Source organism: Anopheles aquasalis, chromosome 3, assembly GCF_943734665.1.
Source record: "Anopheles aquasalis chromosome 3, idAnoAquaMG_Q_19, whole genome shotgun sequence".
NCBI lineage: Eukaryota > Metazoa > Arthropoda > Insecta > Diptera > Culicidae > Anopheles > Anopheles aquasalis.
In genome coordinates, this window is record NC_064878.1 from 65,143,549 (window position 1) to 65,158,343 (window position 14,795).

At 46.4% G+C, this 14,795-nt stretch overlaps 3 protein-coding genes across 8 annotated transcripts in view; 2 read left to right on the plus strand and 1 right to left on the minus strand.

Annotated features, from left to right (window-relative positions):
• LOC126579103 (protein FAM136A) overlaps positions 1–184 on the minus strand; it is a 1,041-nt gene extending 857 nt beyond the window's left edge. The window contains exons 1-2 of the mRNA XM_050242403.1: positions 124–184; positions 1–44 (exon numbers count right to left, since the gene is read on the minus strand). The exon at positions 1–44 is cut by the window's left edge and continues 178 nt beyond it. The gene's annotated coding sequence lies outside the window, so the exon portion shown is untranslated. The remainder of the gene's footprint in view (positions 45–123) is intronic.
• Positions 185–296: 112 nt separating this feature from the next.
• LOC126579099 (translocator protein) lies at positions 297–1,384 on the plus strand. Its single transcript, XM_050242399.1, has 2 exons — positions 297–774; positions 855–1,384. The coding sequence occupies exons 1-2, from the start codon at positions 445–447 to the stop codon at positions 1,068–1,070; spliced, it is 546 nt and encodes a 181-aa protein (XP_050098356.1). The 5' UTR covers positions 297–444; the 3' UTR covers positions 1,071–1,384.
• A 154-nt stretch (positions 1,385–1,538) lies between these two features.
• Positions 1,539–13,298, plus strand: LOC126579085 (zinc finger protein ZFP2-like). Of its 6 annotated transcripts, XM_050242350.1 has the most exons (17): positions 1,539–1,556; positions 1,652–2,017; positions 4,431–4,586; positions 5,500–5,638; positions 5,713–5,790; positions 6,036–6,119; positions 6,411–6,494; positions 6,828–6,911; positions 7,076–7,159; positions 7,714–7,797; positions 8,433–8,516; positions 8,605–8,688; positions 9,225–9,308; positions 9,779–9,862; positions 10,040–10,123; positions 10,615–10,825; positions 11,043–13,298. In XM_050242350.1, exons 2-17 carry the CDS (start codon positions 1,991–1,993, stop codon positions 11,983–11,985), a joined length of 2,394 nt encoding a protein of 797 aa, XP_050098307.1. In that variant the 5' UTR covers positions 1,539–1,556; positions 1,652–1,990; the 3' UTR covers positions 11,986–13,298. The 6 variants fall into 6 exon arrangements, with proteins under 6 accessions (XP_050098307.1, XP_050098306.1, XP_050098308.1 ...); XM_050242349.1 differs by lacking the exon at positions 1,539–1,556 and having other exon boundaries at positions 1,567–2,017; XM_050242351.1 differs by lacking the exons at positions 1,539–1,556; positions 7,714–7,797 and having other exon boundaries at positions 1,567–2,017.
• Positions 13,299–14,795: the final 1,497 nt, after the last annotated feature.

A 14,795-nucleotide genomic window follows, 5' to 3' on the forward strand; every position in this document is an offset into this window, starting at 1 on the left:
TACATCACGACGGTGGCGAAAAGGAGAGCTCGCCGAAGAAAATCCTGCGAAGAAGGACTGCAGCAGATCGTTAATCCTTTTTGTATTTTAGCATTTCACTGGAAGTATTGTATTATTTCTCACTTTCTGAAAATTTCAGTGGATTATCAGCTAAAAGGGACGAATTCTTCAGCGTCACCCTGTGGGGCGAATTCGCCTGCTATGACTTCATCATTTTTATTAATTGTTTGTTTTGCTTGATTGCTGGGCTATTTCGTCACTCCCAGTGATATCTCTCCAGCAGGCTTAACTGGCTCTTCTGCCTTCTGTCTCGAACCATTCTTATCGGATATCCGGTTCAAAGCGTGCATGCAAACGCTCGTAGTTCTTAGCTCATCCTAAAAGTTGTGAAATTCATTCTCAGCCGGTGCATCCTCAAAGGCAGTTGCTAATCACAGGTGCACGATGCCAGTAGATTACGGTACAGTAGCGAAGATAGGGGCTGCAGTCGTGTTGCCGCAGCTCGGAGGATTCGTGAACGGTTATTTAACACGCCGGGAAATCGAGGGCTGGTACAGCAAGCTGAACTTTCCTTCCTTCCGCCCACCGAACTGGGTTTTCGGTCCGGTGTGGACATCGCTCTACGCCGGCATGGGATACGCGTCGTATCTGGTGTGGAAAACGGGTGGTGGATTCTCGGGACCTGCCCGTGTACCACTGATACTTTACGGTACTCAGCTCGCCCTGAACTGGGCCTGGTCGCCGATCTTCTTCAGCTGCCACGAGCTCAAATGGGTAAGCTATCGTCCGATAAACTCTGATTCGACCAAATTTTTGGCAGGTTATTAATGCGAATTTATCATTCTCCCTTCTAGAGCGTTGTTGAAATTGTGGCCCTGACTTCGTCCGTTGCCGCAACAGGTGTGGCGTTCTACAGTATCGACCGCCTTGCTGGGCTTCTATTCGTTCCGTACTTTGCCTGGTGTGCCTTCGCTACCGTGCTGAACTACAGCATCTACAAGCTCAACGCGCCCTCCAAGGGCAGCAGTGCAACGATAACGGAGATCACCGATACGGACAAGAAGAATTAGATATGCTCCACTGTACCAAGGATAGGTGCAAAAAAACAAGATAAATACGGGTCAACACAATCATCGCCGAGTTTAATCGGAGGCTCTGCACCAGTCCTTCTTCCATAATGTTAAACATTCCGGCTATTCAACGAGGAACGTTTGCGATCGCGATTCACTCAGAAAATCCATCCCTGTAAAGAGGATTGCTCAACATCCCGCTGGGTTAAACTGATACTGTACGGCTATCATGCTGCGGGCAAAGTGGAAGGAAAAGTTGAAAACTGCGTTTAAATGGTTTTAAAATAAAATAAAACGCCCTCGGTTCAAACGGATTTTCCTGTGTTTCGTTCATAATGCAGACGTAAAAGCGCCCCAATCCGACCGAATAGCGACCTGGTCCGTCGGTTACCCGACTCTTGTGCTCAGGGGGCGCTCGGTTGACATTTTCAGCGCAGCCCTCGTCCTCTCTCACTCACACACTCACTCACTCTCTCGTTAAACGCGGTAAGGTTCGGTTCGGCGGTGGCCGTCGGGGATGTTTCGCCTCATCCTAAATTGATCGTTCGTTCTTATTTCCCTTCAATGAAAACCCCACAAAGAACGGGAAACGGTAACTGTAGTTCTGCTTTCTGCCGAAAACCGACTGTGGGAGTATTCCGGCGGTTCGCACGTAATCGCCGCAGAGTGTGCTCCTGCGTGCCTCACACACAAAGGAGCGCCCCGAACACGGACCCCGAACCGGAAACGAGTAGCGCTCCTCCAGCTGTGGGCGCAGGAAGTGCCGCAAAGACCTGTTCTGCTCCGCCACTCCGCCTGAAATCCTCTGACGTGACGGCATCTCGTGTCCGCGTGGTGTCTGTGCTGGTGCTGCCGCTGTTGCCGCCGCCGTCGCCGCGTCCGTCGAGGGATCCGGCCTTTCCCCGTGCGCGTACGGCCCGATGAACCGTACCATGTTCTACCCGCTGGTAAGTAGAGGGACGGACCGGCCACCACCATCACGAAATCGATAGAGGGAACGCGCCGGGCGCATGAAAATCGCAGGTGTCGCTGCCGCTGTGTCGTGGTATTTCTTTTTTATCATCGAAATCAAACATGGCTACTATGCGCTGATCCGATATGTGCGGTGCGCTTCGATTTTGCGGTCACCCTTTTGAGGAGACCGACCGATGGACGGCGGCGACGGTGACGGCGATCGAAGCATGCGAGCTTCCATCCCATTCTCGCCATTGTCGTCACTCGCCCATCCGGTTCCGCCACACGCTGGCACGCTCGCACACACACATCCACACACACGCGTGCGAACGGGCGAATGCGTTCGCCGGCTGCGACATGATGGGCGGCTGGTTGGCTGGCGCTGTGACGGGTTCTCTGGGGGGCGGTGGGGGGGAGGGCATCATCATGATCGAGCCGGTGGGCTAGAAGGGGTTATGTTATCGCGCGGTATCCGCCGCAAAATCGGCATTGACAAGGGGCATTTTCGGTGTATGAACTCCTTTTTCTTTTTTCTTTCAACCCATCCGGTTGCTACGTGTGAGTGACAAAGAGGGAGAACGCGAGAGAACGAGCGAACAAGATGCGGTTTGGTTACGAGGCACACGACAGGCTGTTGTGTGTGTCTGTGCAATGGCCGTGCCGTGTGTACATATGTATGTATGTGCATTGGGGGGCGCGTATGTGCAAAAATATGAGAGTGCGGGTGCCAGCCAACAGCCAAAATGTGGTTTCGCGAATTCGCGCCCCCCCCGATACACCGGCCCGGCCACCCCTTCTAACCTCACCAGCGCAGCGCACAGCGACGAAAGAGACGAGACAGAAAAAAGATTCAACTCGCGAGAGAGCTGAAAAATCGAAGTAGCCCTCGTTGGGGTTTTTTTTTTCATTATTCTCTGCTCTCGTCCTGATGTTCGACCACAAAAAGGCCATTTTTTTGGGGCCTCGAACCCCCCCCTTTGGGCTGCATGCTTATGCTGCTTCCGTCTGTCGGTCTCTCGCTCGCTCCCTCTCTATCTGTCGCTCTCTGGCGCGGTGAAACCTGCGCCGGCTGACCGACCATCCATCGCAATCCTCTGGATCTCGCACACCGTAGCATTCAGCCCGGTACCCCCCCCCCCCCCCCCTTAGTTAACCAAATCCCTCGTCACCCCAACATATCCCTCCCCACCGCGACGGGAGCCGGGCTCTCGCAGCAAGCTATGCGAGTTGCGAATTTTTTTTGTTCGTTCGCAAAATTTTAGAGAGCTTCACACCATTTTCTCGCGTCTTCTATTCGCGTACCCGCCTGTGCGGTGGACTAGTTTGCAGCCGTGTGCATGCGTGTGTGCGGCTTCTTCTTTGCCAGCTTTTCCTATTTTTTTCGCGTATAGTTTCGGCCATGTTTTCGGTGTTCGCTTTCGTCCTCTTCGTTTCGCGCATGAAATTCGCGAAATTTTGGCAACCCGTCGATCGTGGACACAGCGGGTTGAAGTGCGGGGCGCCACAACACACACGTCCATCGCGTTTAGGTTCGGGTTGCCCACCACGTAGTTTCGAAATGGCCCCGGGGAGGGAGCTGCGGTGATTCGGTGATGAATTATTGGAGGCTGGAAAAGTGTCTGTTCTCCGATGCGAACTCGCAGTAGCCGCCGAGAAAACGCATTCCACATTCCTCCGGTTGCTGTGTTTTTTTTTTATGTATTTTCCATCCAATTTTCAAGACACAACGGGCAACGAAAAGATTAAGATAATAGATCTATCGCCCTTACATGGGTCACTTGCTTAGAGGTGTCCAATGTTAGAGGTCCTTTGTGAACCCGGCCGTAAAACGTCTACATCATCCCGTTCTCGTCCTGACTACCTCCGATGAGAAAGATGCAAGGGGCCACTTTGCTCTCCGTTCTTTTTTCTCGTCTCGTTCACCCAGCAGCACGTTCGTAAGGCTTTCGCTTTCACTCGCTGGCTCCTTCATTCTCCTCTCTTTCACACGTGTTCCGTGATCTAGTAGCATAGCTTTTTCCAGAATCTTTTTCCCGGCGCATAAACCCGAACCCGGGATGTGCTGGTAATCGTCAGTCAGTCAGTCAGATAGTGTATTCTCGCTATTTATTTATGTTTCATTCCATTCGCTTCTAGCTGGCGATATGGCGAGGTGGGGGTGCACGAGGAAGATCCTCCGCTCGCTTCGTGGATGAAGATCTAAATTTGATCGTTCACTTCTTCTCACCTCCCACGTATATGTGCCTTGAAATGTGATTAAATTGGGATGGAAGCTCGATGCGGAATTCGCTGAAATTACTAGCGAAAAATAAAAAAATCCTCTGATGCTCTCCGACGATATTTGCTATCCTCGTGTGGTTATCGTTTATTAATGTGTTTTTTTTTTCGTTTGTTTTCCCTTTACAGCAAACCACATTCGAGGATGGCGAAATCGAGCTCGGACGCAACGAGATGCTTAACCACGAGGCGCTGACTGACAATAAGCACTCACTAGCCTTGTCCATCTCCCTGAGCAATACGCTCATTAATCTCAACAAAATCAAGTGTCCACAATGCCGGAAGGTGAGCTTTAGGGAGCCGGGGAAGGAAAGGAGAGGGGTTAAGAGAAAAAAGGGAAATCGAAAGCAAATCGCCGAGAAAATCACTTAAATCGCGATGCATGCAGTGGAGCATCGCTGCCGCCACACCATTACCATCATCATCATCATGTGTTCTCGCTCGTAAAACCTGCTGGATATTGACAATTGATCTCGAAAGGAGGAGGAAGAGGCGTTTAAAGGCTTCAACCTAGTGAACGAGTTTCTCTGTGCCTGGGCAGTGCTATAGCCAGGCACACAAAGACACATGAAAGTAGAAACACACACCAGTATTGATACCAGCAGCACCACCAGCAGCGTTCTCGAACGAATCCTCTTTCTCGTATGCTCTGCACGAGCATAGCTAAGTTGGTTTGGTTGCCAGGCTCGATGGGCAGCCGGCTGGTTGGTTGGTTTGAACGGACAGGGTCAAAAAAGGAATCGACAAAACCAAACCCGTTCCTGTTGCAGCGTCCTTCTTTACGCTCGTCATTTATCGAAGGTTCGCTTTCGTTCGTTTGGCCGTCCCGATCTGCTGTCTGCTAGAATCAGGTTTATGAAGCCAAGTAGAGCGGTGGTGTGGTGTGCCTATGCTGCACCGAGCCGACCTGAACCGGCATCCTTATTTTCCTCGTCTCTGTTTCGCTTACAACCACAGAAGGCGAGCGCGTTACAGCGCTGTTTCTTGTCTGGTATGATGCTTGTGCCAACCTCTGAAGGATTAAACAGATTTGGATAGGATTCGGTTCGCTTTGCAATCATTCGATGTCATATTCTTAATGTAATTTACAGATCATCCATTTCTTAAATACACTAGCACAATGAAAAAAGGTGTTCAACCGGCCTGTAAATACTACTGTAAACACTAATTCTTTTCGAATGTCTTCCCTCTTTTCCAGCGCTTTGATACGGTGGAAGAAATGCAGCTACATCAGACCAAGCACTTGACAGAGAATAAGTTTAAATGTGAAATATGTAGTAAGGAATTCCCTAGCCATAGTTCCATGTGGAAGCACACCAAGGCACATACCGGAGAACGTAAGCTCACGTTTTTTTCTTTCCTCAGCTTTATTAGCTTCTCCTAACTAACTTTTCGCTTACTGTTTTTACAGGTCCCTTTGTGTGTCAGATTTGTAACAAAGGCTTTACTCAGCTAGCCAACCTTCAGCGGCATGATCTCGTCCACAACGGTAAGCTACTTATGTCCGGTGCTGTGTAGTAGAGCACATGATCCCCTCCTGGAGTTGTTGGCTGCAGCATTAGCATGATGACAAACTAACACATTTTGATCACAATTTGCTTTGCTGACTTCTTATGTTTGGTTCATACTGAAGCATAATGCTGCAGCAGCTCTCATCGAATGCAGTGATGCAAAGAATCAAGTTCTTTGGGCGTATAGTAATGATGAAGTTGTTTCCTTTTATCACCCCACCAGGACTCAAACCATTCAAGTGTCCGATTTGTGAAAAGTGTTTTACCCAACAAGCGAACATGTTGAAGCATCAACTACTTCATACGGGTAAGTGTTTGATCCCAACGTTCTCCCTTTAGACACTAGCACCCTAGTTTGCCTTCGAACAAAGACGATAGAGGAGAAATAATTTCTGTTCTCTTTCATTTATGCTCGTCTCATTACATACCATGTTAGAACACTTCAATTGATCGTAAATTACTTAAGCATAAAACAGCTCAATCGACGAATCAAGAAACCTATCGACCATAGCATAGCCATTGTGATCTGCTACACAGTTTATACTGTTCACGAACATAACAGAATTTAAAGCTGGGTTATCCCAATTTCCATTTTCAGGCCTCAAACCCTACAAATGTCCCGTGTGCCAGAAAGCATTTTCGCAGCACGCTAATATGGTCAAACATCAAATGCTTCACACAGGTTTGCTGCTTTTTTTTGTCTTCCATTAGTTTTCTGCTATTTTCCTTCCGTGCTTTATTCAGGACGATAAATTAACCTTTACGTCGTTTTAACTTCTTCCCATATGATGTTAGATGCTACTTACCCATTGTTTGTTTTGCTTGAAAAGTCTTCATCTGGGTTCTTTTTAATGCCTTTCTCATTTTCATTCATTGTTCTGTTCCCATTTAAAAGCACTTGTAAATTAATGATTTATTTTCTCTTTACATGTTTGTTCAATCGGATATAACTTCAATGCGAACGTTGGATGGGTTCTATCACGTCACGTAATGCTACTGCATTGAACGACGAAAGGTCTGAAGCCCTATAAATGTCCAGTATGCGAGAAGGCGTTCACCCAACATGCAAACATGATTAAACATCAAATGCTACATACAGGTAAATATAGAGCGGCATACCGTGTATTTAATGTTTTATCCCACTGGTTTTGTCTCCCACCCCCTACTAATTACTATCCGTATCTGTATCGCTCTATACTATTTTATGATTACAACCCTTTTAAGCGACGCTCGTTCTTCTCTTTTTATCTGTTGCACTTGCAGGACTTAAACCGTTCAAGTGTCCCGTGTGTGAGAAGGCTTTCACCCAGCAGGCCAACATGGTGAAACATCAAATGCTGCATACCGGTACGCTTCTATTTCTTCATTCTGTCACTTTCTTTCCAATCATCGCCTTTTACACTTCAACATACTACACTTGTGTAGTATTATTTATGACTCGAACTCATTTTTAAAGACTGCCTATTGCTTTTTGAACTCGAATCACTCTTGTGATACCGAATACGGACACATCATCCTTTTCCCAACGAATTCCCTTTTTGTGTTATTGAACTCCTTCCTTTACGTTTACGGTTCATGTTCAAATCTCTATCTGACACGTATTGCCCCTGCACTCACTTGTAGCTTCGTTTTGGGCTCCGTTAGCTGGTTGATAATCGCATTTTTATGTCACTGATCGGTTGTTTTTTTCTCTTTTTCTCTTTTCCGCTCTATTCTCGGACACACTGCCTGCCCATTCATCCGCGTTTGTGCGCGCGCGCCCGTTCGACCATCCTTTCTCTGTTTTCGTACGTCTTGCTCTTCCCCGCGTGTACCTATCGATTTGATATAACATCGAACCACCCGTAAAATGGCCTGACAACGTTAATATCGTCCTATCTTTAATGGGAAAATCTGCAAAGGCGTGAAACCGTACAAGTGCTCCACCTGTGGAAAAGCCTTCGCCCAGCAGGCGAACATGGTTAAGCACGAGATGCTGCACACTGGTAATACTTCTCAGGACCACCATACAGCAATACTCGGTTAAAGCCCGCAGAGAGCCACCATACTACTTCTCATCCATTAGTCATCATGAAATGTTAGGATACTGGAACTCACACACATATCATTTTGAGCGCTATCGTGTCGTGTGGGCGAAAAGTTTTGTCCCTACTTCTCCTACTCCTGCTACCCCGCTCTCGGATCACAACAAACTAGAGCTATGTTAGAAATGAGACTGAATGTGTGTATTGCAGCATTGTATCATTGTGTGATAGATAAATGATCTCAGATCTTTTGAAAGCCCCACAAGATGTGTCTTGTTTCTATTTCTAATGGATAAACGGATCCCTTTCAAAAAGCCACTGACAATTGCTAAGGACGAGGTTTTTTTTTCGATTAATTTCACTTAGTTCGTTAAATGTGTGTTAAATGTTTTGGATCAACTGGCAACTGGGCAAGAGGCTAATTTCAATGTATCACCCAATTTGCAAACACCATTCCTTCATTAGTAATCACCTAGTTATTAATCGTGGATCACATCACTTCAATCATCACCGTCACCAAACATTCGAAACATTCGTACACCACTCGCATGAATAACTAACTAATCGCTTTGTTTTGCACTCGATTTTTTCTACAGGTATCAAGCCGTACAAATGTCCCACTTGTGATAAGGCATTTGCACAGCACGCCAATATGATGAAACATCAAATGCTTCACACCGGTTAGTAGTAGTATGACCTTGACATTGATTGACGATGATTGATCCGATATGTTTGTTCTTTCTCTTTGTCCATTTGCGGGCGGCACAGGATTGAAGCCGTATAAGTGCAGCACATGCGATAAGGCATTTGCCCAGCAGGCCAACATGGTCAAACATCAGATGCTGCATACCGGTAATACATAATATACGAAATTTTAGCTATACCTCTTTCCCTTTTTCTTTTTCTTTAAAAAAAAGGAAACCCACCAATAAACATATGTTCTCAATTACCTTTGCGAAGTATCGAAAGAGAGACCCCGTTCAATTGAAAAAAGAAAACTGTTGCGACAACATTCTATTGTTACATACAAAATCATTCCAAAATGCGTTTCGCTTCCGCTAGTTCCCAGATGTTAATATAGGCGTATCGAAAATAATGTCGACACATGATCGTATGTAATCGCAGTAGTCACGGGAACTAAAACGAATTAGCATCAAAGTTAGCGCGATGGCCGCCATCTACTACTACACATCTCTCGTGCCAGACGCGTTGATATCCGTCCGTGATTGTTGCATGTTCTTTGGCGCTGCTTGGGCGTGTTACTTTCCGCTGTTTTGCTGCGTGGTTATGTTCTTTTTTTCCTTATCCTTTCCCATTAAATGCGTGCTTTCGAAGAAATGCGAACCTGTCACTAAAGATACGAAAACCTCCTTCTTTCCGTCCATCAGGTTTAAAACCGTACAAATGCAATACCTGCGACAAGGCATTCGCTCAGCAGGCCAACATGGTCAAACACGAGATGCTTCATACGGGTAATACACACTTTCGATACGATTTTCCGGACACCAACCACCTACCCGTTTCCTTTCCCTTACCTCCGTTTGTGTCTTCCCCTTGTTCAAAATGATCAAAGCGATGTTAGCGCGATTCCTTGCTCAACACATTCGTTCCCCCGATTGCTGTCCTGGCACTCTGGTATGCGAATGTTCTTAGCAATCCTTGCCCCGTTTAATGCTCCCCTTTAAATGAGCTTGATGTTCGATGGGATATCATCGTACGGAAAATCTGTTCAGTACCAGCACAAACCCCCTCTAATCCAATTGTTCACACCTGGACTGCCATTTATTCATGCTTTTTTTCTCTCTATCTGTCTCTCTATTTCTCTTTTTTCATGGTTCGTTTCCCTTCCAAATGGCTGTCAAATCACTTGAAACGCAACGCATCGGCATGCTGCGATTACACCACTACCTTTGTCTGGTTAACCGGGAACCGCTCGGAACAGGAATAAAACCCTATAAATGTTCAGTGTGTGAAAAAGCCTTTGCCCAGCACGCGAACATGGTCAAACATCAGATGCTTCACAGCGGTAATATACGATTTTTTTTTCTTTGGTTGGCAATATTTCATTCATGAGCAACAATTGGACCACACAGAAGCATTAGTCTATTGATAATTTCCTTCCATTTTTCTCTCTCTCTCGGTCTGTGCCGTTTTCCCCTCTCCCTTGCGATGATGATGCTGTTGCTGATGGTGATGCGTTCAGGAATCAAACCGTACAAATGTCCCACCTGCGACAAAGCGTTTGCCCAGCAGGCCAATATGGTTAAGCATCAGATGCTCCATACGGGTAAATAAGTTACCGTTTTTTTCTGTTTATGTTGTCCTTCTTTATTAATCCTATTACTCCACGCAATAACTCGTGTGTCTCGTTTGTGTACACGTTAGCCTTTTTTTAACGCTAGTGGTTTTCTACTTCACCCTTTACATAACACTATTAAACACAAGCAAAACAGCCTGCTTTTCCAGTACTGAACAATTACATTTTGATGAGTATCAAATCGCGTTTATAAAGTAACAAATTGTATTATCTCTCTTCGGAAAAACACTATTCGGCCTTGCTACGTCTGTTAGCTTTTCATTGTTTTGGTAATTCGATGTGATGCTCATCCGTCTTCTGTTCCCTCTAAATCTAGTGTAATTGTGTCTACATACCATTGTTGTTGTCCGCATGAATATTAGTAATGGCAAGCCAAGCGACGCAACAAAGCAAGCAGTATGCAATTTCTCCAGAGTGTACTGATGATGCAAATTGTTTGATTTCCTTTTATGCGTTCGTAGGAGAAAAACCGTTCAAATGCAAAAGCTGTGATAAGGCTTTCTCGCAACGTGCCAATCTGAAGAAGCATGAAATGGTGCACCTTGGTATTCGGCCCCACACGTGTCCACTGTGTCCTAAGTCCTACTCGCAGTATTCCAACCTGAAGAAGCACCTGCTAGTGCACCAGAAGCAAGCAATTAAGCAGGAGCAACAGAACGGGCAAGTGATGGTGTAAGTATCGGGATTCTCAACTGAGAGACAAACATCATGTTGCGGGTGTATTGTTAATGATGAAAGCTTTCACAATATCTCCTAGTCCTAGTGAGGACATTACAAGTTTGGTTCATACTGATTGATGTGGGAAATAGTTTGAAAAACCTTCTTCGTCCTGAGTTTTGTGTTTGCTGACATTTGTTTTTTTGGTCTGTTTTTGTTTGTTTACTTGTAGGATTCTGTACAACTGCCAAACGTGCAAGATGCAGTTCGAAGACATAATCGAATTCGAGCGCCACACGAAAAAATGTGATATAAGCAGTGTAGCCCAGCAGCAGCAGCAGCAGCACAGCGTGAAGCTGGAGAATATCAAGAGCGAGGTCGACATCGACGGTAGCTCCAACTCCGGCGGGCTACAGCAGCAGCATATCGGGACCACCAACAATGGTGGCCCCATTCCGTTGAATGTCAGCCAACAGCAACAGCAGCAACAACAACAACAACAACAGGTGTCACAACCGGCACAACCACCACCACCGCCACCGTCCGCACCACCGACCTCCCAGATGCATCTGCCATCCGCCATCCTGACGTCGGTCATTTCATCGTCGATCGGGTCGAACGTGACAGCACATTCGCTGGCAAACGCGATACACCTTCCACACGCTGGTCACGTGACGACGAATGGTGTTATTCTAGGAGGGGGCATCCCTACTGGACATCCGCATGCCCAACAGCAACACACGCCACCCGGTATCGGTCTGTCACAGCACACGAATCATTCGCAACAGCAGCAACAGCAACAGGCCCACCAGCAACAGCAGACTCACCAGCAGCAGCTCTCTCCTGTCGGTAGTCACCAACAGCAACAGCAGCAACAACAACAGCAACAGCAGCAGCAACAACAACAGCAGCAGCAGCAGCAGCAGCAGCAGCATTTGGTTTTGCAGCAACAGCACAATCTTCCAATTCATCTGCAGCAGCAACTGTCGCATCATTTGATCACTAGCCATCTGCCGCACCATACGGCCCCGGGTCAGGAACATGGTGGCGCAACCGAGCTACACCATCAAGTGAACTTCCACCATCCGCACATCTCACATCTGCCCAATCTGTCGCACAAAATTCTGTCGCCGTTGTTTCACATTCCATCGTTCAACAACAACCACAGCACATAATGGAGCGAGTGCAGGGGTACAGCACCGGTGGTACGTGCGGTCACTCCTGGTACTATACTCAATTCATCGACTGCGGCACTGCTCGCTGCTGGTGGAAGCTCGCTGGTAGGAGGACCACCAGTAAGCACCAACATCACCACCCCTGGTGGTATGCCGATCGTAAAGCTTGAACGCCCAGAAGAGGACGATAACAACGGTGGTATCGGTTGTGGTGGCGGCAAGTAACCGCAAACGAGGTTGCAGTTGTCCGGTTGTCACAGAATTATAAGGTAACACTTTGTCTGTATGGGGACGAGCAATTTAGCAGTTAAGCAAAAGGAAGGCAAAATCAAGTCTAATACTCAGGAGAGCGCAACCGTTGAACTGTTGCGTTCGCATTAACGAGCGAAGGAAGGAAGAAGAGCATCATGGCATCATGCATTGTCATCCAGCAGCCGATGGAAAGGGGAGGGAGCTGCATGTTTAGTTTTTTTTAATCATAAAGTTCCGTTTTATCATTAGTTACAATAACGATTGTATTTGATAAACATTTTATGCATTATGCAAGTGGAGGCCCGTGCGTGACTGATCGATCGATGGCATTCGAGAAAGTAGAACGAGTAGAACCAGCCTACTGCGTTCGTTTTTTTATGATTAGCGCGAGGCAGATATAAGGAGATAAAGAGAAAGAAGCGCCCAACTCACATATACGCACACCAACACACATAACAACTCACAACACGTAAAAGGAAGTGAAGGCGGCAGGGCTTTGGCGTCCTAGCTGTCCGGTTTGGCATTTTTATGTTTTATGCTTCGCTTCAGAAATCGCCCCCTACCCTGTAGTAGGATCGAATCTTCATAAGGCATAGAAGAGGCATCGATCGTATCCTTTCCATCATTGTGATAAGCCAACGAGAAAAGCAGCTAGTACGTAGTGTTGCTCCTAGTGAACGAAAGAGGTGTGCAGGTGGTTGAATGAAGATGGAGAGAGCAACAGGTTGTGATATAAAATGACATAAACAAACGACATACACACAGATGTACATTTTGAGATGAGCATTGATCGTGGAAACCATCAACAGCTCCAGAAGGTTTTCCTTGTCGACATCGACGGTCGAACACCAACTCGCTGCGTTCAGAGCCTACTCGATGTCTAGGGCCCTTCTCCTTTGCACCCGCACAGCAACTATGTGATATCTTTTCAAACGAATCGAAGTAGACCATTGCAAATTCTTTCACTCGCATGTGGTTGCTGGAGGAGTATGGTCTTCTAACCTCGACCAAGTGGCTGAGGGTTGCAAGTAAACCGAACTATTGATCACATTTACGATTCATTCTGTGTCTCGTCGCTATCTTCTTGTGTGACTGATAAGATGACTCTCTTCATCATGGATAGGATTTGCGGGGCTGATTATGTCTTTGTGTTGCCACATTACAAGACACATCGACGGCCTTCCTTTGCAAACGGAGGATCCATATTCAAACTTTCTAAACGAATCCATTTACGATGCAATGGTATGTCACAATGAGAATGATGATGATGATGCGTGTGTACTGATAACTGCGTGTGACATTGGGGCTGTGATAATTGATTTATGTTTTATTTACTGCAAGTGTGGCATGGTGTGTACTACCTATCTGCTGCACCGCCAGCACATTAATGTTCCAAATGTTGCAATCTGGTCAATGGAATGGGGTGGTTTTAACTTGATCGAAATTCGTTTTGATTCTCAGGAAGTTTCTTATTAGAGGAACCGCAACAGCAGCATCTCATCCGGCGTTCGGTATTTGGTGGCGCTTCTTGACACACGCGCGTTACCCAATTACTCCCTCGCTACTGTCCCACAAAACAGAGCATACAGAGTGAATGAGATTCCACGGAATGCAGAAAAATCAGAAGTGTTGACTTTGATCATCATTGATGTGACGGGGGGCGCGCGGAAACGAGTTATATTTTAGCCAACTAGATACAAGCAAGCCTACCTGTTTAAGATATTAGTAGTGTCGTGCACAGGTGCGCTTAACAACATAACATCCCTCTGTGTGCGTGCGTGTGTACGTGTGTAACCTTGTGTAGAACCTGCGCTAGCGTGTGTCTGTCTCTTGTGTGTGTTGTGAAGTCGAATCCGCTGGCAGCTGTAGCTGAGAAAGGTAGAAAATGTATACTAGGATGAAAAAAAGTAATGACCCGATTACTGCTGCTATACCAGAGCATATAAGTGTTTGTGTGTGTTTTAGACACGATCGCGTTTTGTTTTGTGTGTTATATGTGTAAATATATATATGTATGTAAGTGCTTCCATGGCTCGGTTTACACCTGCTGGCCTATGGCCACGTTATGCTGGAGTATTAGGTTCAACCTACGTTCCCTGATAGTAGCAGAGACGGTGGTAACAATGCTGGCTGGACGCATTTTTCCAGTGATCTCCTGCGGAAAGATGCCACCAAAAACGCGCAAACGCCTCACATTAAAACCTCTGGGGTGGCCGGACATGCACATTAATGACTTGCGCGATAGCGTAGTGCAGAAACACACAGTCACAGGTTTTTAGGTGCACATACAGTATGTTCCTAAAGAAAAAGAAGAAAAAAAGAAGATAATGATAAGCTAAAGCTGCTGTTGCGATGCTTGTCATAAAAGGCACAGACTCTCAATGTTGTAGCAATAGATGTATGCGGCTCAACAATGTATGCGACAGAGAGAGAGAGAAGACAGAGACAGAGAAATCAAAAGTAGTTCATAGAAGCATCGAACAGCATTGGCTAAGAGCTATTATGCACAGAATAGTCTAGAAAACAATGGTATGAATAATGACCATTAATACTACTAT